This window comes from Furipterus horrens, unplaced genomic scaffold (genome assembly GCF_987537825.1).
Source record: "Furipterus horrens unplaced genomic scaffold, mFurHor1.1.pri manual_scaffold_6, whole genome shotgun sequence".
NCBI lineage: Eukaryota > Metazoa > Chordata > Mammalia > Chiroptera > Furipteridae > Furipterus > Furipterus horrens.
The window spans coordinates 31,977,318-32,001,868 of record NW_028327176.1 but is presented as its reverse complement, the minus strand read 5'-3'; the positions used below and the strand labels follow the sequence as shown (position 1 = coordinate 32,001,868).

Below are 24,551 nucleotides of genomic sequence, written 5' to 3'. Positions count from 1 at the left end.
GACTGTTGTAAAACCTAATTCAATAATAATAGTCATGGTGATGATATTGATTTCTCTTTCCCTTTCCAATATTTCTAAGGTTTTGAAGGTCTCTTTAACTGTTTCTTTTGGATAGAATCCACTGATCAGCATTCAAACATGGAAATATATCACTTGTGTTTTTCTAAGGAGAAAGGCATCCTTCTTACTGAAATCCTGACATATCCATAAAGGTCCTTCCAACAAACAAAAGTACATTATCCTACAGAGTTCTAATGGAGGGCTTCAACCTCCCTTTAATGTCTATTTCGAACACTAGTGGTCCACAATCTCCCTTACCACCTCCATCAAAATAAATTTTAGTTTTTCACACTGGCAGCTGGTTAGATAATGCTTCCCATTTTTATGTTGATTTACAATTTAATGCTTCTTTTTTTATCATACTTCATTGCATTTGAACCTCACAGGAATCCAAAGAGTAGGCAGCACAGTAAAAGCATATGCATTTTATAGGAGAAGTAAGCTGGCCTTGCCTGTGGTCCCTGGTTACAGGGCTCTTCTGAAAGGAATGTGCACTGCCCATGCAGATTGTATTACTCTCATACATTAGGTATTGAGCAATGTTTGGCTTTCTATGGTGACTTAGAAAAGATATACACTAGAGTTCATGTTTAGGCATATGGCAGCTTCATACACGGTAGAAATGATTGGTACCTCCCCATTTCTCCATCACTTTGGATGTGAACTGGCCAACTAAAACAAACTCATTTGTTCAGTCAACATTCATTTATTGAGGTCATGCCACATCCAAGGCTTTGTTTTGACTGTTGGGTGTATAGAAGATGACAAGAAAGGTGAAGCCTCTACACTTATGGAGCTTATACTCTAGTTGAGAAAATAAACAGTGCTAGATAATGCATTATAGTGATAGTGGTATAATGAAAAATAAAGCAAAGAAAGCAGAGAGTGATGCTTTAGAAAGGCTGGTTGAGAAAGGATAGGGAACCTTGTGAGAGATACAGGAGACAGATGTCATTTGCTCACCTCAAGGAGCTCAGTCTTTTTTTGGGCGGGGGGGGAGACTATCAACCATTAACCCCTGGAAATAATAACACATCTGTAGAGTTGTATGGCACTGGTAATAGACAAGAGGACTTACCCAATGTCTTGGGCTAGAATCATCAGGGAAAGCTTCTTGGGGACAAGGGAAACTTAGCGGCAATTTGAAGAATGAATAAAACCTGAAAAGACAGTAAAGAAGAATAAATTCCCTGTGAAAGAAAGAAGTGAGTAAAAACAAGGAATGTGAAAGGACCATTGTTGAGTAGGCAGAGGATGAAGAGAAACTTGAGTCCCCATTGAAAAGGTATGCGCTGGGAAGAAAGAAGTATGACTATGTTTGGATAGATGGGGTTTGGTAAGATTGGGAAAAAAACATTAAGGCAGGGAAGTTTAGGTCTAACACAGTAGAAAAGAGTAAGCCATAAGACATTCTTGAGCAGAAGACTTGACTTGGACTATAGATTGACCACTAGTAGGGTATAGACATACTCAAGGGTGTCCTGTTAAGGGGCAGTTGCCATAATCCAGTGGTACATTAATGGTGGTGCCTAAAGAAATAGAAAGGTAATGGGGACACATTTCCGAACAGCTATCACTGGCATATGATTTACCTCTGTCAGACATGGACCCAAGTGACTGCAGTGATTTTTGCCCACTGACCTCTAATAAACTGCAAAGCCTCCCTGCCCTCAGAGCCTCCCACACAGAATCATCCTGCAGACAACACTCATCAAAAATTCTGTCTGGGACAGAAATCATCTTACACAGGAAGTGTGATTATTGGAAAGAAATTATTACCCATCTCTCTGGCTGTCAGTGTTGTAAGTATCTAAGGATGTTGTCATGACTACGAGGGTGTTTGGGCACAGTGGATCTTATACAATTGCTTCTATTATCAGTAATCTATCCAGCATAGCCACCTTTGCCTGCCATTGTCAACTCCAGGAAAATATGGCCAGATTTTCCTTCTGGAACACTGAAGTTCAGGATGAGATTTTGACCTGAGCATGTCAGTTTAAGGAGGGCAAGGACCTTCTCTTGTCTGAGGGCCTGATCTTAAAGATGGTGACATTTTTGTGCCACTAACCTCTCCTCCTTGCTCCTCCATTCAGTGTGGTTTCTCCTGCAGGAAGCCAAGGTCTTTTTCATTAGCGAGTTAATTACTTGATCCTTTAATTCACATCAATATGTTCAGGTCTTTGAGATTTTTCTTTCTGCGGGAATTAGCATTTTTAAAAGAGAAGCCTGAAAAAGGCACTGCTAAACCCAAAAATTGAGAATGATGGACTCCCAGGCAAGGGAGTATGAGAGGGAGAGAAAAGCCCCTATAGGAGCCACTCATATAAGGTATAACCATCTACTCCACCCACCTGCAGAGTCTCTGAACCATATTTTCACAGGATATACCTTCTTATGAAGTAGGTGTATCCTCTTCTCACTAATTTGGAAATAATATCTATCTGTGTCAATAGAAATTAGATATAAGGACAAGTCTAGAGTAGGCTCAGAAGGAAAAAAAAGTCTCAGATTAGCTGTGTAAAATCAGCCCGATTTCTTCCTCATTGCTAGTATCACCCCCAGACAATGATGAACTAATCCCTTTAACGAAATGGAAATAACAGAATATGCTTCAAGAGGTTAGTCATATGAGGGAAATGGACTCTACATCCTCTGTGATTTCTTTGAGCCCTCACATGCTTGGTGTCTAACTGTAACCTTCACCAACCTGGGGCTCCCAAGTGTCACTGACTGTCCTGAGTTCAGCACATCCAGATTCAGTGTGAGGGGCCTAGAATGGAAGGAGAAAGTCCTCTGCAAGATCCAGCATGTGTAGACCTCTTCATTTCCCAGATCAGGCTCTTCTTCCCCAGGATTCAAGCTGAGATCCTAAGGGTACATTAAAAAACTAAACCACCTATAAATGACTCAAAAGTTCAACTCCCAGAGCTAAAGGAGAGTGATAGGATGCCTCCCTGCCACTTCAGTCCCTCCCAGATGAGCACAGCCAGCCACAGCTGGGCCTAAGGGGCCCCGGCCCCGAGTGGGAGGTGAGGCTTAGGAGGCAGACAGCCTCCAAGAGGCACTGGAGCTGGCCTGGGAGGGACAAGTCACAAATCCCCGCAGGGCCTGCCTCAAGCACTGGCAGGAGGGAAGATAGCTTTAGTGGGCAGAATCTGAAAAGGCGTCAGGGGAATCACAGCCCCCCCCCGCCCCCCCCCCCCCGGAAAATACACCGCTGCTTCTTTTTCTACCACTGCAGCCTCCACGTGGGGAGGTTTAAAGGGTATTTTTGTCCTTACAGACTCTTTTAGATGTGCAATTATCCCTGGGAGAGGCCACATGCTAAGAGATTAGAGCTAACACAGGAACTATCAGCTACCATCTCTGTAGGGATGAAGGCAGGCCCCTGGAACCAGGGGGGGGGGGGGAGGCTGGGCATGCAGTGAGCAGCAGCGGCAGGCAGGACGAGGAGTGGAGGGAGGGTGTTGACTCCAGTTACCAGATTCTGTGCCACTCCAGGGTGGTGGCCAGGTTTTCTTCATCTCTTTATCCCCAGTGCATGGCCCCCAAAAGGTGCTCAACTCTTTTTTATTTTTTTCTTTTAGGGGATCCTGGGAGTGAAACAGATCTCTTGTGTACCTGGTTTTCAAATCACTCTGCAATACTTGTTGAGGGACCCACCACTTTTCTGCTTTCATTCATCTCATCTGCTTTATCTTTCACATTGTGTGTGAATACAGGCATGTTCTAGCTGAATGCTCCCACACTCGGTCTGTCTACCTGGAAAGGTGTTGTCTTCTCCATGTGCATGGCTGTGGGAGGAGTGTGGTCCAGGGACTGCCCTGCCAGCTGGATCAGCTGGCTCAGGACTCGGGGGCAGTGAAGTGACAGGAGGGGTCACCACCTGATTCCACTGACCTCTAATCTAGAACAAAGGCTGTGTCCAATTCATCTCTGAGCCCCCCCAGAGTACAGTGTCCCACAGGTAACCCCCCCCCCCTTTTGCACAGAAGGCTTTTAATGAAAATGCAGATCTGGGTTTGAACCTTTCCATTTGGGTAGTAGATGGGAAGCAACTGCTGTTTTTAGAGAAATACCTTGCGGTATTAGAGTGTGAACACTGAAGGTACAAATGCTCTAATGAAGATGTTTTCATCTCCAGCAGATACTACACAAACGCTCTGCTGCAGTTTAATCATGAACTCACCCACAGCAGACACCCCACAAATGATGTCCAGCTCAAGAGGAGATGAGCTCCTCCGTCACTACTTTGGGTTTCAAAGACAGCAGTGCTAGGAAGAAGGAGAGGGATGTCTGGCCGACGTGGGAGGGAAGGAATTCGGCAGGCAGTCTCTCTCATAAAGTTCATGCAGCACAGTCTGTCGGCACCGGGGCCAAACCACAGGAGCCACCAGGGCCCACAGTCACTCAACAAGACACCAAGGAAAAGCTCTTCTCTTTCCAGGAGAGCCACACGCCCAAGTTCCAGCCCTGGTCCTGCTTGTAAGAATTTGGAAGCAAGGAACCAGGCTGCTCTGGGCTTTGTGTAAAGTAAAGAGAAAAAGAATGACTCTATCTCCTTCAAAACATTGTAAGGAAGGGAGAAGATGAGACAGAGTGGGGGAACACTTTGAAAGTTTAAAACAGCGAACGAGGGCAAGCACTGCTAATTGTCTGAGACATTGCTGGGTGGTGTGGGCATGGGGAACAGAATCATAATTTAGAAAGGACTTTCACTTTGTATTAACCTAGGCAGTCTTTAAAAACCCTGTAAGATAATTACTGGTGACTCCATTTTCCAGGTGGGGAACTTGAGGTTCAGAGATGACGGAACGGCCCAAACTCACAAAATGGGATTGAGAAATGATCCTGGGGCAGAAGGATAGGGAAAATACCTGTTGAACATGTACTTACTCTGTGGCAGACCCTAAACTAGGTATTTTATTCACACGAGTCATCTCATCTTCCAGTCTAACAAAAACAGTGAGGCACGTATTTTCCCTGATTTACAAATGAGAATTTTTGAAACTCAGAGATTATGTAGTTGATAGAACTGAGAACTGAAGCCAGGAATATCTGATTCCAGCCCAGTTCAACCTGCTCTCCACACACCACAGCTGGAGAGGCGTAGGGTGAGGGTGAATCCAACGTAAGTGGACCCACTGTTCTGAGCACAGTATTGACACCTTATTAATGTTTGCCATTTGGAACCTGTGATCATCTGCTCGGGCTAAGTTGAAATGTACCTAAGAAATAGCTTCCTAAATAATTAATGTTAGAAATTAGTTGTGGGGAAGGATGTGCAAACTGTTTAAAATATTAACACTTTTGCAACTCCCCTATGTAATTTAAAAGTAATTGCTTGCCACAAATTAGTAGCTTGATTAAAGTTATTCTTACATTAGCATCCAGGAAGGTCTCAAAAGATTGCCACTTGGCAATGCTCTGTGAGCAGTGAATCTCACCTGGAAAAATCTTTAGGTTTTAAAAGTCCTTGTTAGCCAATGTGGTATAATGGAAAGAACATTACCAAGAGGCATGGGAACCAGAATGCCTGGGGTTTTTTTTCTTCCACCTTTTAGCAGACAAGTTAACTGAAACTCCCTAAACCTCAGTTTCCTCACATACAAAATGGAGTGAATATAACTTCTTCATGAATGTGGGTAACCTTAAATGACTTTAATGTAGGTAAGACATTTACAATTGCACCTAACATAGGGACAAGATAATTGGTAAGCATTAACTGTTATTCTTTCTGGTTCAAGTCTAGAAATTTGGATGACTCATTTACTCTCTGTGAGCACTGTCTCCCTTAAATATAAGATGAAGATCATAATTCTGCTCACCTTAGACACTCACTGTAAAGTCAAATGAGATCATATGAAATAATTCTGTCAATCATATGTGCTACATGAATAAAAGCAAGGTTATTTTCCAGTCTTTTCTTGTTAGAAGTCTGGGTCAGAACTGTGAGCTGTGTAACTAGTTCCTAGGACTTTGGTTACTTTGTGAATAGCAGTCCTCTGAGCTATTGCCACTTTAGCCAGATTTACTTGGGCCCAAGTCAGAGACTGGTCACTGGATCTCCCAAGCAGAAGGGGACAAACATAAAACTTGTCACATTGTCTTCATAAAATTTTTCTCTCAACCTAAGTGAAGCCGAGAGCAGCTCCCACCTTACTCTGTTGATAACAAGGGCAAGGGCAAGTTCACAGTTCTCTCCAGAAACCTTTTCTCACCAAGTCTCTACTCTGTTTTCATGCCCAATGGGCATGAGCAGTTACAAGTGTAACTGGTTGCCAGAAACTGGGAATGTAGCACCTCTCATACCTATGTCTCAAGGAAAAATCTGACTTTGACACCCTGATACACTGAGATCTGCCCAGCCCCAATGGGATCCTATCGCACACTCCAAATTGAAAGAACAAATAACTTCTACAGTGAGAGCTGCGCAGTAGCTCATCACAAACTTCTTTTTGTACATTCAGTCTTGATCTGTCAAAGGTTTCCCTTCAATTTAATTCCCTTTTGATTCAATTGGCCATTGGAGAACATTTATTTTTACCCAGAGATGGTGTTTGTAGAGGTTAATGGCTGGGCTAGGAGTAGGAATCTTCTCCTGTGACTAATGTATTCTGATAACTGTAGAGAAGTTATTCAGAGTCTCTGACCTTATGTCTCCAGGTCTTAAACTAAAGGGGGCTATCCTAAAATACCTGAGAATGTGAGGAGAAACTGAACCAAAGTTCACTTGACACACTGTGCCCTTTCACCAGTGGGGTTCTGATTTTCCATACTATAAACTTTCTGATTTATATTGTGGTAGAGGAATGGAAGATGCTAACTAACAGAATATTCTAAGAGAGAGTTTGCCAACCACATCATAGTAACTGCATTTTCAGAGAATTAGCATAAATTAGCCTAAATACTTTAGCTTCTAGCAGGGCTTCCAAGGTTGAACAAGGAGACACCAAATTCAGGAGACACTCTGCAAGAAAGGAGTAGTCCAATGTCAATGTGTTTGGAAAAGCCAGCACACTATTTCCTTTTCTTAGACATGTTCAATGAATATCATGATAAAGTTCTGAGAATTCTGTAGGAAAGAAACTGCTAAATCTTATTAATCTAGCCTTTCCCAAAATTATTTGCATAGTCTTTCATCAGTAAATGAAGCATTTATATCATCTGGAAATAGTGTGTCTAGAGAAATGCTCGAAATTTCTAAGTTGGAAGGTATCTAAAAGGTCACAGAGTTCAAGACTCCCTAATTCTGTACCCAATTTCAATATGTGGGTGTTTCACCTATACATCCAAGCAATTCTCAGATACCAGCTGGTGTCCTACAATTCAACTCAATTCTGCTACTCCCTACCTGAGGATAACTAGCATCAGATACCACAGGTTAAGGGCTCAGTCCTACAAGACTCCACATCCTTCAGACACCAATCGCAAGTCTAGGTTCTCACCTGTGCTTCTGACCAAGCAGCTATAGATTGGACATTCCAATGACCTGCTCCTTGGGTTTACTAGATTGTATAGGCTTATTATAAAAGGATGTAACTCAGGAACAGCAAGATGGAAGAGATAGGGCAAGCTATGGGGAAAGGGTTCAGAGCTTCCATGCCCACATGAAACACACCACTCTCCCCAAATCTCCACATGTTCACCAACCTGAAACTTCTGTGCCAGGAAGAGGGACAGGAACCAAATATATATTTCTTACTATAAATCACAATATTACACCCCTCATGAAGAAACCCTGCCATGTAATTAGTTGGACACATTTCCAGAGGGAACCAAGCACTTAGTGTTACAATCTCTTCTTCTCTTGGGCAACTTTCATAATGAATGACAATCCGTCAAATGGTAGGAGCACAAACTTTATTACAGTCAGAAAGATGTGGATTTCACCTCCAATCTGCCCTCCTTGTGTATGGCTTTGTGAAAGTTACCGGACCTCTCTCAGCTGATCCCTCTCTACTCTGATATGAGGATAGTAATGATACCTGTCTGCTAAGGTAGAGGAAAGGAATAAATAAAATAATCAATGTTAAGTGCTTGGTGTGGTGCCTGGTGCATAGGAAGTGTTCAATAAATGTTGGCCATTATTATTATTAATCTTATGCCTACTTCCCAGAGCAGCACAATACAAATCTATTACCATTTCCACCTGGCAGCCCTTCAGAATCTCAGGCTTCTCTTCCCAAGCAAAACATTCTATGTGTTGGACAATATGGTCTTGGTTACTCACCCCATCAGGGGAAAAAAAAAATTTGAACATATGTCCCCAAATGAGTGTATTTATTTATAAGACATATGCACATACAATTGCAGTATAAATGTGTGCATTACAAAATTTATACACAAAAATAATAAAGTATGAAATAAAAATGAATTAAATAATATGCTTTTACATTTACCACTTTATACGGCACAAAAAGCCTATTATACGCTCACTAAACATATTAAAATAACAACATTTTAAAGAAAGCAATGTCATGAAATGGGCTTCATCAATTTTTCATCCTCAGTTTAACACTGAGAAAAGCAATTCACAGATCATATCCATACCAAGTTCCAGTGGCTGTCAGAGCTGAGAACAAAACTTAAATAAAATAAGTAGATCAATGGAAAGCACGCCTGTAGCTACACTCCGTGAGTCATACTTAGTGTCCAATTCCTGAACTCCTAAGCAAATATTTTCATGGAACGTAGCAAGTGTATTTTCTTTCCTAATGTCAATCAGATGTTCTTACCAACAGCTTAAGACATGCTGCACTTTTATATTTCTCATGAAAGTATTTAAAACCCAGTAAAATATCTTAAATGGGTTAGAAAGTTATATTTCCTTGTTTTTAAAATATGCAATATGAAAGTTTTCATAAATCATGACATGCCTCATTTTTAGCAATAAATTAACTATTTCCACACATGTTTTGTCAAAATCCTCTCTGTATCATAGATTTCTTGCAAACGTTTTGTACTCTTCTTCATTAGTACACCACTTTTCACTTAAAGAGACAAATCAAATATGTATGTCTAATTTGAAAATATCTTCTTTATGGCACTATTTGACAGCCATTTGTCATCACATAAAAAGTCAACAAATTTGGATCACTTGTGTGTTTGTAAAAAAAAAAATAGTGTGTAAATCAAATTCAATTTTGTTAACTCTTTGTAGTAATAACCCTTGAGATGGCCAACATATTTCTAGATGAAAATGTGATCAGGACCCAGCGACTAAAAAGAATCAGGCAGGAAAGAAGGGTGATCCAGGCAGGTTTAACAGAAGAAATGGGAAGAAATTAAAGAAAGAGGGCAGGAGAAATCTGAGACATTTAGCTGTGGCTTCCAGTGGTTCCAACAAGACACTAGGAACAGCAGGCAGCAGATAACAAGCCAGCGCACTCAGGTATCACGGAGGTCCCACAGGGACAATGACAAACCAGACATAGAAACTGTGTCTCAGTACCCAAGAGAACTGGGGTAAAGCAAGACATATTCCTAGGGGAAAAGGAATATCAGACAGGTTATGCCAAATGGAATACAAGGCTAGGTTGTGACCAGTAATAGTGCCTATATATGGTACTAAGTTTTCCTGTAAGGTGAATCTTATTTTCTTGGATAAAAGATGAAGGAACTAAGTCTTAAAATCTTCAACTAACCCCTTAAGGTCACACAGCTTAAAAAGTGGTATAGACTTGACTTGAACTGAGATCCTCTACCACCAGAACTGCTAGCTGTGCTACATGCCCTAAGAATAGGACCAGAGTCCAATCATTAAACCAGAATATTAGGTCAAAACACAATCTGCAGTCAGGCTAATAGGCCTGAGATCTTTAAAACCCTGTCCTTGGGCTAATTAAATCACCCCCTGATGGCTAAGGAGTCTGGTTTCCATGGAGACTGAGCCAAGTTTGAGCTGAATATGAGTTAAATGGGCTAGGTTGTGACCAGTAATAGTGCCTATATATGGTACTAAGTTTTCCTGTAAGGTGAATCTTATTTTCTTGGATAAAAGATGAAGGAACTAAGTCTTAAAATCTGAAGAAATTACATTTGTCACTGAACCCTGAAGAGTAAATTCAGGTTGGTCAACTGAAGAATGGGTGGTGAGACTTCCAGAGAGAGCATGGGCAAATGTCTGGAGGTAGACAGACCTTAGTGTATCTGAGCAATTGAGAAGGCTACTGGTGCCGAAGTGTCCTGGGGGAATGGCATGAGATGAGGGTGCAAGAGCAGGCAGTAAGGAGTAGAAATTTTACTATGGAAAATAACTAGAGAACAGCATAAAACAAAAGCAATCTGATATACATCCTTTTAAAGAATGCTGTGTGCTAGGTGGAGAATGGGTTAAAAGGGGGGAAGATTAAATGTGTGAAAAGCAGGAGACTATCACAGAAATCTACAGGAAAGATAATGGTGGCTTTCTAGAATGTTGTCAGTAGAGATGAAAGAAATTGTATGGAATCAAGAAATATCTTGGAAGTGGAATCTAAAAGGACTTTGAGATGGGTTAGACATTGGGGAGTGAAGGCAAAGAAGCCAAAGTGAACTGTCACATTTCCAACAACTGATAAATGGGAGTGATATTTATGAGGAAGAATCAAGGAGGAGCAGTTTGGTGGAAGTGATGAGAGGGACCATCTTTTTTTTTTTAAATATGTTTTATTGATTATATTGTTACAGTTGTTCCAATTTCTTACCTTCTGCTCCCCTCCACCCAGTGACCCCCCTCCCTCCAGTTGTCCACCCCTTTTAGTCCATGCCCATTGGTTGTGCATACAGTTCTTCTCAACCTCTTCCTGTCTACCCCACTCCCTCCTACTATGCTTAATTCCTGCACCATCTCCCTCCCTTTCCCCCTTCCCCCTCCCTGCTGACCTCCCCCAAAATGTTCCCCATACCTATAGTTCTTTTTCCACTCTCGTTGCCTACTTAGTTTGCCTTTGTTTCGATTCCCTAGCTTCTGTTGTTGGTTGTTGTGATGCAGTTTTCATTTTAATGTTCATAATTTTGACCCTCCTTCTTCTAAACCAGTTCCTTTAACATCTCATATAACAGTGGTTTGGATCTAATGAACTCCTTCAGTTTTACTTTGTCCTGGAAGCACTTTCTCTGCCCTTCTATTCTGAATGACAGTTTCACGGGATAGAGTATTTGTGGCTGTAGGTTTTTGATTTTCATTACTTTGAATATTTCTTGCCAGTCTCTTCTTGACTGCAGGGTCTTCTTCAAAAAATCAGCTGATAGTCTAATTGGGACCCCTTTGTACATAGTTCTCTTCTTCTCTCTTGCTGCTTTTAAGATTCTCTCTTTATGTTTAATTTTTGACAATTTGATTATAATGTGTCTTGGAGTGGTTCTCCCTGGGTCCAGTTTTTCTGGAACTCTCTGTGCTTCCTAGACCTATAAGTCTATTTCCTTCCCCAAGTTAGGGAAGTTCTGCTTCATTATTTTTTCACATAATTTTTCTATTTCTAGTTCTTCTTCTTTGCCCTCTGGCAATCCTATTATTCAAATGTCCATTCGCTTATAGCTGTCCCAGAGGTTTCTGAGCTTCTCCTCATACTCTACCCTTTTTGTTTCCTCTTTCTGCACTGGTTGACGGTTCCTTCCCTATGTCCTGATTTGTTGATTTGATCTCTGGCTTTCCCTTCCTCACCACTTGTCTCATATGTGTTTTCATTCATTTCAGTATGACTAGCTTTTATTCCTTCCCTGTCTTGTTCCAAATCTTTTGTTAATTCTGTAAGCCACCTTATGACTATAGCTCTGAACTGAGCCTCAGAAAGATTTCCTATTTGCTCATTGGTTAAGTCCCTCATCTGCTGCCTGGTGAGCTGCATCACCAGGATTTCATTCACGGTCTGCTTCATCCTGTCAGCTTACTGTTTACCTTTGCTTCCTGGGTGGACTGTAGGGGGTGGATCTCCATGCACTCATCACTACCCGGGACCAGCGACCTTTTTCACCACTCTGTGGCACTTTGTATGGGGGCAGGGGTCCAAGATAGATTCCTGCCATTACTCTCCACTGAGAGACCGGCTCACAGTCCAAGGCAATGAGGGGTCTGCCTTCCCCAGCATTGGAATCGCGAGCTGCTGGGTCTCAACTGTAGCCAGGATTGCTCCCCTGGCATTTGTCGCAGTCCCGCCACTATCCCTGCTGCTACCGCAGACAGCACAGCCTGACCTTTCTATCCTGATTCTGATTTCGCCCCTCCTACCCGTCCAGACAAGCACAGCTGGTTTATAACTTCATATGTTGGGCTTCCGTGTAGTATTATTTTCTGGAATTTCTGGTTATCTTTGGTTTTGAGGTAGTTGTATTCCTACTTAGTTGTTGAGGAAGACAGAGCATGTCAGTCTAAGCCTCCATCTTGGCCGGAAGTCTGGGAGGGACCAACTTTAAATTATTATGTCAATGAGACATTCAGAAGGATATATTTAAAAAATCTTTAGTTAGAGATATACTAGAGAGGTCAGTAGTCAAGTATGAATCTAGGAGTTGCCATATATTGATAGTACTTAAAGCCATGAGAAGAGAGATCTTCCCAGCAAGAATACAGAGAAAAAAGGCAAAAGGCTCCAACTACATATAGTGGAGGGGGAACCAACAACAAAAATTAAAAAGGGGTATCAGAAAAAGAGAAAGAATAACAGGAGAATGCAATATGACAGAAACTAATAGAAGAGCAAGCCTGGAAAAGAGTACTGAATTCTTCTGAGAGTTCTAAAAAATGAGAATTTAAATTGTTTGTTATAATTATTGGTTGTGGATTGCAAAATTGGGGCTTGACAAAAGTAGTTCTGGTGGATAAATGTAAATGAAAACAAATTGGAACAGGTTGAGGATGAAAGGGATATAAGAAAATGAAGACAACATCTACAGAAAAAGACTACTCTCTCTAGAAACATTACTGTAAAAGAAGGAAGAGAAACTGAGTCAGGCTGAAACTGGAGACTGATCTGGAGTATAGGGAGATAGCAAGCATTAGTGAATTTATGTGAAACGTGAAATTCAGTGCAAGTTGGTATCTATCTTAACCTTGGTTCTCTAAAGTATGTCTGAGCAAGGACTTACATGCAAGTAGTTTATTTTTACATCCAAATCAAAGAGATTGCATGACTAAGAAGAAGAGAATAAGGAAAGATGGAAAGCTACCACAAGAATGTATTACCAGCTGACTACCACCAAGAAATTGGAGCTCAGTCATGCTAGAGCCCCTCTAAGGTGTCATTTAGAATATATTCAGAATTATTCACCCAAGGAATGGAAGAGAGGAGTTCACCACTAGTTAAGAGCTGCCCTTTGGAGTGCTACCTCCCTTGCACTTCCTGACTTGCACATGCCTCAGAATGGTTGAGCAGATCCCTAGGAGTGTCCCACTCTGAGGTGAAAGAGAAGCCCAGAACAGAAAAGAGATGCCTGGTGCAGCTGAGGCCAGTGTCTGCCAAGTTAAATCTGTCTGTAGCTGGTTACTAGAGTAAAAGATGGTAATAGGTGGAGTAAAAACTGGACCAACAGGATGTGAGGCAGGGCAGAGGTGCCTGATACAATGTCTCTGTTGATATTTACCCGCTCCACATTCTTTCCAGTCTAGAGATATGAAATGGCTTGTGTCTAGTTTATGCCAGAGATGCATGTTGGCTCTCCTGATTCCTGGCCTCCAAACCTTCCTGCCTCTGCTTAAGATTAATTACTCTCAGGAGCAGTGATACTAGACAAGTAAATTAACTAAGGATTTTGACTCATTCTTGGTTAAATAACCAAGAAACATCTTAGGAACATCAACCAATTAACTCAATATTTTATGAATACATAGTGCATTCCAAATCTGCACACAGTAGTATAGATTGCCAGAAAATATTAAATAAGATCCTTGTTTTGAGGTTTCATTAGGGAATGTTTCATAGACACATGAGATCTAAAAACAGAAGGCTGATGTGAGGATAAATAATAAATGTGGAGTAGGACTACATCAAGCTAGTAGATATTTAGTTATGGCAGTGTTTCTGTTGGGAATGAATAGAATCTCAGAGGTTACAGAGAGCAACCATGAAAGCTGTTGGTTCTGGATGACACTTCAAACTCCAAAGGTCAACAGAATCTATCTCTGGGTAGTGAAACAAGAGATAATTTTTATTTTCTTCTGTAGGTGTTTCCATACTTTTCATAAACCCCACAATTAATAGATATTACTTTTATATTCAAAGAGTATATTTTTTAAAATAACCAAAGAATGTAGAACAACTAGAACTTTCATACATTGCTGGTGGGAATGCAAAATGGTACAACCACTTTGAACAACAGTTTCACAGTTTCTAATAAAGTTAAGCATACACTTACCATACCAACCAGAAATCCCACTTGTAGTTATTTACCCAAGAGAAAGGAAAATGTCCTCCCTCCCTCCTTATTTCTTTCTCCCCCATCCCCTACCACACAGTCCACAAATTTTTAAAGCAGCTTTTTTAAAATAATCACAAAAAGTAGAAACAGTCTATGTGCCCTTCAGCCAGTGAATGGATAAACTGCCATACAATGGACTATTACTCAGCAATAAAAAACAATGAACTGACACACACAACAACATGGAATAATCTAAATGAGTTACACTGTGTAAAAGAATCCAGATTCAAAAAGTTTTCTAATATGTGATTGCACTGATATGACAGTTTGGAAAAGGCAAAATCACAGGAACAGAAATAAACTAGTAGTTGCTAGGGGCAGCAGGTAACAGGAAAGATTATCTGCAAAGGGCCAACACAATGCAGTTTGGGGGTGATGGAGCTGTCCGATATCTTCAGTGTGCTAGTGGTTACACAGCTGTGTTTGTGTTAACTCAGATCTCTGTGCCAAATAGTTAATTTTTCTGTGTATAATTTTTTAAAGTAAATAACAAAAAATCCTCCAGAAAAACATGTTAAAAGTCCCTTCCCCAAAATAAAAAGCATTGGGAGACCATCTCAAGGGCAGTACTTCTCGATGAAGCACATAATCAAAAGAGAAATTGACCAAGGTGGGTTCTGCATGGATAATTGGGAACCAAGAGGAAACAAAACATCTGAAAACCATTACAGAGAGCCCTTAGGTAGAATTCCCTGACTCTTTAAATATAGAAGCAGAGAACAAGACACCAGAGTGTCATAAATTCCCAATCATAAACCCCCAATCTTTCACAATGATGAGAATCCCAGTGAAGGTTTTTTTAGACTACAAGCAATCACCACCAACTCTGGCTTAGGGAAGCCACACACAGAAAGATAAATGGGAGAGGGGAGGTATTGGAAGGATTCTGAATAGCTCACAAGAGTAAGGGAAATGTTGGGGAATAGTGTGTCAGACAACTCTCCAGTGCCACTTGAGAACCTTCTTCACCATTGCTGTGGCAGCCAGTTCCACCCAAACTTCAACCAGCATGATGCAGGGATGACTGAACAGCACTAGCCTCGGTTTGTATACCATTGTCTCCTGGGGATTCTTCTACACCACTCTAAGAGCTACCCAGTAGGAACTCACTTGGCACTCACAGGTGTGCAATGCAGAAGTAGAAAGTTAAGGCCACAGGGACACATTGGACCAACAGGAAATCATAGTCTATAAACAAATGCTTCCCCTTCTCTCCACTATTCAGAGCAATTGTTCTGAGATCCATTTTGAAATCTTCTAAATCAAGTTCTTGGCTTTAAGGGCCAGTCACCAAAAGTGGTGGCCAACTCAGTAACTCATCCTTGTATTAATCATCTTTCCTCCCTCCCTGTTTTATTCTCCCACCCAAAACTCTCTGAACTCACATTATCCAATATATACTATGCATAGGCTAACCTTTATCTCAGGTTCTGCTTTCTGGGGAACCCAGACCAAGACAAGAAGGCCTTGGTGAGGCTCCAGTGTAACTCTGGAAATTTCAGCTGTAGAAATATATGGACTGTCTCTTAAGGGTGATGGCGTCAGTGGACTCAGCTCTAACCAAATTCCAACCTTTTCCCAGCAGAGAGTTAGTTGCATGCATACTCTGGTGTAAAAGGGCATGGATCTCGTGTTCTAGTATCCAAAGAATCCTTTGGAATGGGGAAGGGGCAGTTCTCCAAAGAGTATGAGGAGGTGAGAAACAAGAAATGTTTTAGGGAAACTGCTTTTGGATCATACTGACTTTTTAATCTCAAAAAATAAATAAATAAAAGTGTGCATTGTGGAATACTAGCCCCTTTGTGACCGAAGTGGAGTTTCTTTTCTCTAAGGAATCAATAGCTTACTGGACCCTTGTTAAAACCTTAAAATAGAAAACATAAACGTGATTCATGCATATTACGTGATTTTCTGGCAGGTTTTTCTGATAGCTCAAAATTAATATTTTAAATATGAAAAGCTTATACTTTAGCAGTTGTTGAAATAGCTAGCTTTATTTTTACTTCACTCATTTTCTCTCTCTCTAGGTTAATATCCAACACAGGTATTAAGCACTTGCCAACTTTTCACAAGATTCAATCTCTCCAGAAGGTTTTGCTGTAAGTTTTTCCTTGAGCAGTTACCAACATTGTACTCGGTGGCTGTCTTGCCCAACAGCCTCTGGACTTGAAATGTGAATTGTTTAGTCTACATCTTCCAGATATGTTGCTCTGAATGAGCAGAGATAGGAAGGCAAACCGCAAGTGTCCCTGGTTTTACCTAAAGGCCAGCTAATCGCAGTTTGGAGGAAATCAGCAGGCTCCTCAATAAGACAGGTGTCAACAGAGCCAGCTTGTCTCAATAAGACAGGTGTCAACAGGGCCAGCTTGTAGCAAATCAAGCAAGCAGTCTCTCCTTTCTTCACTAGTTAGTGCCTTTTACACCTTCCCCCCAGCAACTGCCCTGTCTTCCATCATCCTCTCCTCTTCCCTCCAGAATGCCCATGCGGCCCTAGCAATAAAGAAACCACCTGTCAGACAGATGCACGCCATGTTAGTGACATAATGTATTTGCCTTTTCTCAAGGCATCTGTATTTTGAAAGAGGAGGATAAAGGCAATGATAATAGCAAGTTTATTTTCAAGTGTTATTGTAAGAATATGGACAGACCTGAAAGGAAATGGTGGGACAGGGACATAAAGAGCTAAGGAAGAAAAAAGGGAAAAAAGGTAGATTGGGAGGGGTACAGGAAGATAGAGAATGTCCCAAAATTCCTCAAGTTATTCCAGTCAATATACTATAAATATATAGTTGTATATATGTATGTATGCATGTGTACATGTATAATCAGACTAGACAGAGGGATCTTAATGGGAAGATGAGGAATACAAACAGAAAAATGAGACTTTCTCAAGCTTTTTGTTCAGGAGAGAAAGATTAAAGACAAAATTTTTCTGTGACCCAAGAAGAACAGAAGGAAGGAAACTAGTTATAAAAAGGGAATTGAGCGGTGAGGAAGAGGAGAGTCCAACTAGGGTGAATGGAGAAGTTTGGTATGGAGTTGAAAGGTCAGTCCAAGTGTCTTTGCCACATTTCAGCAGACGCCAACTGTGGAGACTGGATAAAATGTTAAAGCCTTAACACAGTGAAATTAGCTAAGAAAACTTTCAGAGCAAAGATACTGCATGTGTATAATACTATTGTTAATAACTAATATACTAAAGACAAATTAGATGTCATTTATTTCCCAAGCTTTGAATTCATCATCCTTCAGAACAATAAGTATTCAAACGTTATCTCAGCTAAAAACCACATTATGCCAAGTAAACTAAATGTGGGGAGGTTACATGAGTGGGGATGACATAAACACCTAATCCATCTGTATTTTCTTCTAGAGACATTCAAGACAATATAAACATCCACACAGTTGAAAGAAATTCTTTCATGGGACTGAGTTTGGAAAGCGTGATTTTGTAAGTAAAAAAAAAAATCTGGTGGATTTTCATTTGGTTTTTCATTTCATCATCTTTCTCGTAAGGGGACATTTCTTTTTGTTGGGGTAACTTTGGCATTTCACCATTAAAATTTCTCTCTGGTTCTGTGTTTTTCTCTCATTTTCCAGCTTTACATTTCAGAATCACAACATGGAATCGTGTTAATAATTTATGAAGCTGTGGTGTGATTCAAGTATTTAAAATTGCTCTTTGAATGATGGTCTCCTGTGATGCAACATCTGTTCCAAAGGACAGAATAACTCATGCATCAATAAAGCTAGTTATTGCCTGGCAAGACTTTTTGTTGCTCAAAGAAAAAGACAGGAAGGAGGCTGAATCCAGGAAGATATGGATATTTCCTCATAACTATGCAAAGCAGCTCCTGTTCAGCCCCATGCTGAGCATAAGATGACTTCTCATTTTCTTGGAATAATCATAGTTTTTAATGAGCTTCAGTTACTCCCTCTGACTTTTGAGAAAGTTTTAAATGCACTTTGTGTCATTAATGAACTACCTTTTAATTTTCTGTGCTAGTAACCTGTGTAGCAGTTGACCCATTTCCCAAGATGGCCAAGAAATAGGGCACTAGGGGCTACCCAAGTGCTATGGTACCCTTGGAAGTTATATGAACAGAATGACTTCTAGGGAACCAGTAACTGCAATTCTACTTGTAAGGAAAGCATTTTATCTTTGTATTTCACAAATTGTATTTATTTCAAAATATGTGTGTGTGTTTAATATGCCAGTGTATACAAAAGGTAAGTTTCAGCCTGGATAGAATTTTCATCCTTTTCAAAACAATAATATGATTCAGAGAACCAGCTGGGGAGAGAAAGAGAGAGGGAGACAGGGGGTGAGGAAGAGGGAGAGGGAGCAGGGAGGGAGGAAGGGAGAAAGTAGAGAAGTAGTAGAAATGAGGACATACTGAAAAATAAAGCTAAGCACAGTATTTGAGGTAAATTAATGACAGAAAACAAAGGAAAAGGTTTGAAAGAGACTGGCAGAAGGACCTGGATGTGTGAAGGAAAAAATAAAATCAAAGGCATATATTCAGAGTACATAGTATTAGGACCAAAAATATATAGGTAAATAATACTTAATCCTTTCACTTAACATGCTCCTGATAATTGGAATTTGTGTGTGTGTTTGTTGGAATGAGCTGATGGGGGTGTGGGAAGTATGAGAGAATGGGAAAGCAAAATAAATTAACTGAAATATAAATGGAATAAAATATATGCAAAGTAAAAGCAACTATTCTACAGATAAAGAAGGAATAATATATTCTGACCAGTCTATGATGTGAAGATGGAAGAGTTAGAAATGAGAAAAAGAAGGTTCTGATGGGCAGTTGTATCTAGATGAGTGGGGGTTAGCCGCAGCACTGGCAGAGGGCAAGCAGAGGAAACAGAATCATCAAGGCCATGAAGGTTAAAAAAAAAAAAGATAAAAGGAGTTTTCAGAAAGTAGTGAGTACCTGCCCAGTGGGTATACTGTAGCACAAACACAGCAGCAAAAGGGTTCCTGGGCTGCATCACGGAGGAAGATTGGTGATCGATGTAATCAGTTGTACCTGGAGGTTCAAAGTGTGCTAACGTCATTCCCACAGTCTTGCCCATTGACATACATCTTCTTTTTCCAGAACATAAGACAGAAGGAAAGGCACCCTAACTATCCTAGTCTTTCCTCCCCCCAAATGGAGGCCAAGAACATGAGGAAATAAGAATTTATGACTGAGCCTTGCGAAGCCAAACTTACAAAAGAAATGTGTAGATCATGACTGCTCTTCACCACTCCTGTTCATGGACACTGAGGTTCCCTGGAATTTAGAACATACTCTCCTTTCTTAAGAGGCAACACTCTTCAGACATGTCTCTCAAGAATAAATTCATATTTGTGAGGACAAAATCTATTTTTCTTTCTTCAGATGGTTTTTAACCCACAAATAATAGAATCATACTCGACACAGCATAAGATTCTAATTGCTCTTAGTTTGGGTGCTATGACAAATGGAGGAGTATTTTCTCCCACTAGGGATATCAAAATGCATTCAGGAAAAAGAAAAGAAAAGAAAGCATGGCAAATGGCACGGATGACTGAAAAGTTTCCAGTGCATTGGTATTTTTCAAAATTGTGAGTCCTTGTTCATGTATGTACATGCCCAACAATGGACTATCAGACTCTTGACTGTGACACAGTGAAATAAGCAGTAAGAACCTGCCATGAGGAAGCCTCTGAGCCCTTCCCCACCCTGACTTGCTGTTGCAGCCAGAGGGCCTGAATGGGGAAAGCACCTAGTTATGGTCAACCAGCAGAATGACATACATAATTCAGAAGAAAAATAAAATGAGTTTACATGTGTGCCAGCTCCCTGCACACCCTGGCCCCAGAAGAGGCTCACCTCAAGTGCATTTCCCTCCTTCCTCAGTTGGCTTATGTCTCACTTGCCTGCCCCTCAATGAGCATTCATGGGCAGCACCTTCGCTCTTTAGGCTGAAGGCACAGTCTGTTTCTGGAGACTCCTAACCCTCTACTGAGTAAACACCCTAGGGACACAAGAGAGTAAGGAAAACCATGATTTGGTTAGTCTTTAGCTGATTGTTCTGCCCAGGCTGTTATCATCATCATCATCATCATCATCATCATCATATTTTAAAAATCCAGCATTACCTCTTCTAAGAAACTAAGCATGTAGTTAATAAATGCTGGCTTCTCTGTGCTAGTAGTTGGAGAGTCTGAGAGCCTGACATAAACCCCAGGGCAGGAGTTTTGGATATAATTTGTTTTTTGTGTGATGATTCATTGTTGACATCAATAGTGCTACCACCATCACCACCATCCCATATGATAGTATCTGTTGAGTGAGAAAATAGTCATAAATAAGTCCTTTAAATTAGTCTGTATATTACTTAATCATAGAAACACCTATTTGCAGGACATATATGTTCAAAAAATAATATCTATTCTACAGAAAAATAGATGGAGCCCATATGGGTTTACATGCCCCTGTGTAAGATTAAGGGTAAGCCATCATAGCCCGTGAGCTAGGGCTGGTTTCTACAAGTGAACATTTTGATGAGAGAAAACACTAACATCTAACCTAAATTAAGCCAAATGCTATCCCCATGAAAAGATTTTAAATATTCATTCTTTTCAATACCAGACCTATATCCCTCCTAAAAATGTACTCAATTATTACAACTGTATGTTAAATTTGGTCAAAATTTTTGTGGAAATTGTTTTATAAGTACCTATCTCTGTGTTATCCTACAGTTTGGCCATTGGCCCGCAATACCTAAAGTTTACTAACTGGCTTGGACATAAAAGGTTTGCTGACCCCTGTGTTTGATCCAAAACCCCCAGGGATCCCACAGGTTAGGGACAGCTGCTCCAGCAACTGCTGGGGACAAAGAAGTCAGGAGGCTGGATGTGCCTGGGACAGGCTTTCTCTTGGGTAGGTATGGGCAGGCAGGATGTGGGAGAGAGGTGCATAGCCACTCCTTGGCCATCAGAAGCCACCAGTTGGTTGCTAATGTTTTAAAAGGTTTACCTTTTTCCTGTACTTTTTTTTTTTAGCTGAATTGTTTTCCAGAAGGAAGGAAAACATCAACAGTTGTTCTCTTATGATTTTCAGTGTTTTCTAGCTACCTATTGTAGTCTAGGAAATAAGAGTCCTCAGTACACAGGAGCATCTCTGAGTCAGCTTTTACACTATTATTTGTAAACTCACTAAGCCCAACAGGGAAAAGAACCTGGCAGCAAATCAAGAGCAGGTGGTCATAGGCTCTCTGGGCTAAGATCTCCCAGCCTTGGATTTCTGTTTTTGTTTTCAGATCCATCAAGGAGCATACCAATGCAGAGCTGTTGGCCCTAAGTGTCCTTGGGCTGCCCTGTCCAGGCAAACCTGCTCACTGACCTTCTTTGCACAATCAGGATGACTGCACCACATCCAGCCCCCTCCACCAATACCCATTCATACCACCTCACCCTGCCACAGCCCACAGCCCCTGTAATTGATTTCTCTTCTTTTCTGGCTGAACCCAGAGCCACCTCCACAAACTTCCAATAACCAGGTCCCTATGGGTCACAGGAGATGTTCAGGTTGTGTGACAGCTTAATTAGATCACTTTTTGATGACAGCCAGGCCTGCTGCTTTGGGAGAGAGGCTTAAGGCCTTAGAGAAAGGTGCTACAAAATGTTCTCTGTCTAATAAACAGTTGTTCAATAATTGTATGATTTCTATCCTTCAGGAGGAGGAAGATCTTCATCCGTTCCCTGCATGGCATCATCTCTGCATATGAATGATGTGTGCAAAGACCTTACAGGATCCAGGCTGCTATGCCTGAGTGTGCCTTTTCAAAATTAAATTTCATTTATTTCTCTGAATAGGTAACACATGCACATAATTCAGACTTCAAACATTTCAAAAGGTTATACAGTGATAAATCAGTCCCCCATCCACCCCATCCCCAAGCCTTGAGGGTGTTTATTTATGGCACTAACCTGTGCTGTCTGACCTTGCCCCAGTGCTTCCAATTATGAAACCCTGTATTGTTTGCATCTGACATTATTGGTTTTTTAATGGGCCTTTTATTTCAGATGGCTGAGTAAGAATGGGATTGAAGAAATACACAACTGTGCATTCAATGGAACCCAACTAGATGAGCTGTAAGTAGCCTTGACTATTCTTCCAGGCCATTTAGAGGGAAATGGCTCTTACAACTGTGATGTTTATGTGGCTTTGTGTTTCCCTTCTTCTTTCTTCAACTCCGTCCTCAGGAATCTAAGTGATAATAATAATTTGGAAGAACTACCTAATGATGTTTTCCAGGGAGCCTCTGGACCAGTCATTCTGTGAGTAGCTTGCCCCATTACCACATACAAGAGATCAACAGTGTAAGTCAGAAGTCAACACTCTCCAGTTCATAGAAGCTTCAAGACAGGGCTAGCAATCAATGTCAATTTTTATGTGTCATCTGCAAGGACTTACAGGGACAATTTAGAACTGATCCACATTCTTTCAATAAATAACAACCACACATTTAAATTTTTATTTATTTATTTTTTTTTTTTAGAAATTGGGAAAGGGAGGGAGAAAGAGAAGAGAAACATCAATGTCTCACACACCCCCAACTGGGGGACTTGGCCCAAAACCCAAGCATGTGCCCTGACCAGAAATAACCAGCTACTTTTCATTTTACAGGCCAGTGCTCAACTCATTGAGCCACACCAGCCAGGGCAATAACATTTAATGAACACTTACTAAGTCCCAGACAGTGTTATAAAAGCTTAAGATGCATTTTCTAATTTAATCCTTATAGTAACCTCTATAGTAGGAGCTATTATTCCCATTTTAGAGAAGGGAAAACTAGCTTCCCTGGAGGGATTCACTAATTCACCCAAGGTCAGGCAAATTTTTGAGCAAGAATTTAACACCAACTGATCTGACTCAGTACATACTCTTAACCACTCTGCCAGATCTCTCTTCCCCAGAAGAAAAAATGCAATTCTCCTTCCTTACCCTCAATGTACAGAAGTTTCCCTCAACCCAGTGAGATACATACACACATTAATTTATGAATCCTCTTTGCCTCAATTCCAAATCTCTTGGGATGCATTCAGTGCCGCATAGGCCTGCATCAGCACCTTCCTTTCTATTGCTGCTTCTTCATCTCCATCTCTCCCTCCGAGAGAGACTTGTCCCTATTCTCTTCTCATCAGTCCCTGCCTTTTCAAAGGTGTCCTGCTAATTCCCACTTCTTCCTGCCGCCAATAGCGAATTCTTCCTTCTGTGATTCTCATGGTTTTTATGGCTGCAGGGACCAACATCAGCAAGAGCTTTTTGAAAATGTCTTCCTGGGTTCTAAGCAAGACCTACTACATCTACTGAGGAATGTACTGCAGGAAGAAGAAAAGAACCCAGAAAGGAGTCATCAGATGCTAGAAGAAATAAGGATGGAAAAAACAACAACAAACAAACAAACTCATGAACAAATCTAAATATCTTCCACATATATGATCCTTACAGAGCCTGCCTAAGGTCAGTGCGAGCACTTGGGAGCCACTGGTTAGTCTGTACCTCTCATTTGGAAGTCAGAATAAGTCCTCAAGTGTGGCTCTTACCTATCTGCCTACCTATCCTCTATCAACATCACTTTCATTATCACCAAAAAGCTTATATTCATCTTCTGCCTGGAACCTATGTATCTTATCTTCAAGTTTCTTTTCTATGTTGGACCTAGTGGGTTTATAAATAATGCTAGACCCTACAGGGTAAAGCAGAAGCTCCTAAAGTGGTTATTATTGATGATAAAGGGTGTGTTGTGACCCACACATGAGACTCTGCCTCTTTGAAGAAAAGAAGTTCAAAGAAATATAAGGAACAGGAAGAAGTGTGGGCATGGTTAAAGCAGAGGTGCCAGAGCCGACTCCCTAAACCTCTGGAAGCCAGAAATGTGAACTGACCTGTTAAAGACAACATTGCCATCATAAGCCACAGAGCTCGGACCAGAAACTAGGTCTCCTTCCTCAGATACCAAGTACTCCCACCATCTCATGTTGCCTAAAGTACATAAATATGTCTAATCAAATAGCCAAAAATTATTCACTAAGGCCCCTGAAATTG

The 24,551-nt window shown here is 40.9% G+C and overlaps 1 protein-coding gene across 1 annotated transcript in view; it reads left to right on the top strand.

The window, feature by feature from the left end:
- The window catches only part of FSHR (follicle stimulating hormone receptor), a 166,498-nt gene that overhangs the window by 125,462 nt on the left and 16,485 nt on the right, over nt 1–24,551 (top strand). The window contains exons 5-8 of the mRNA XM_090280729.1: nt 16,485–16,556; nt 17,831–17,908; nt 22,526–22,594; nt 22,706–22,780. Coding sequence (XP_090136855.1) covers nt 16,485–16,556; nt 17,831–17,908; nt 22,526–22,594; nt 22,706–22,780 — 294 coding nt within the window. The remainder of the gene's footprint in view (nt 1–16,484; nt 16,557–17,830; nt 17,909–22,525; nt 22,595–22,705; nt 22,781–24,551) is intronic.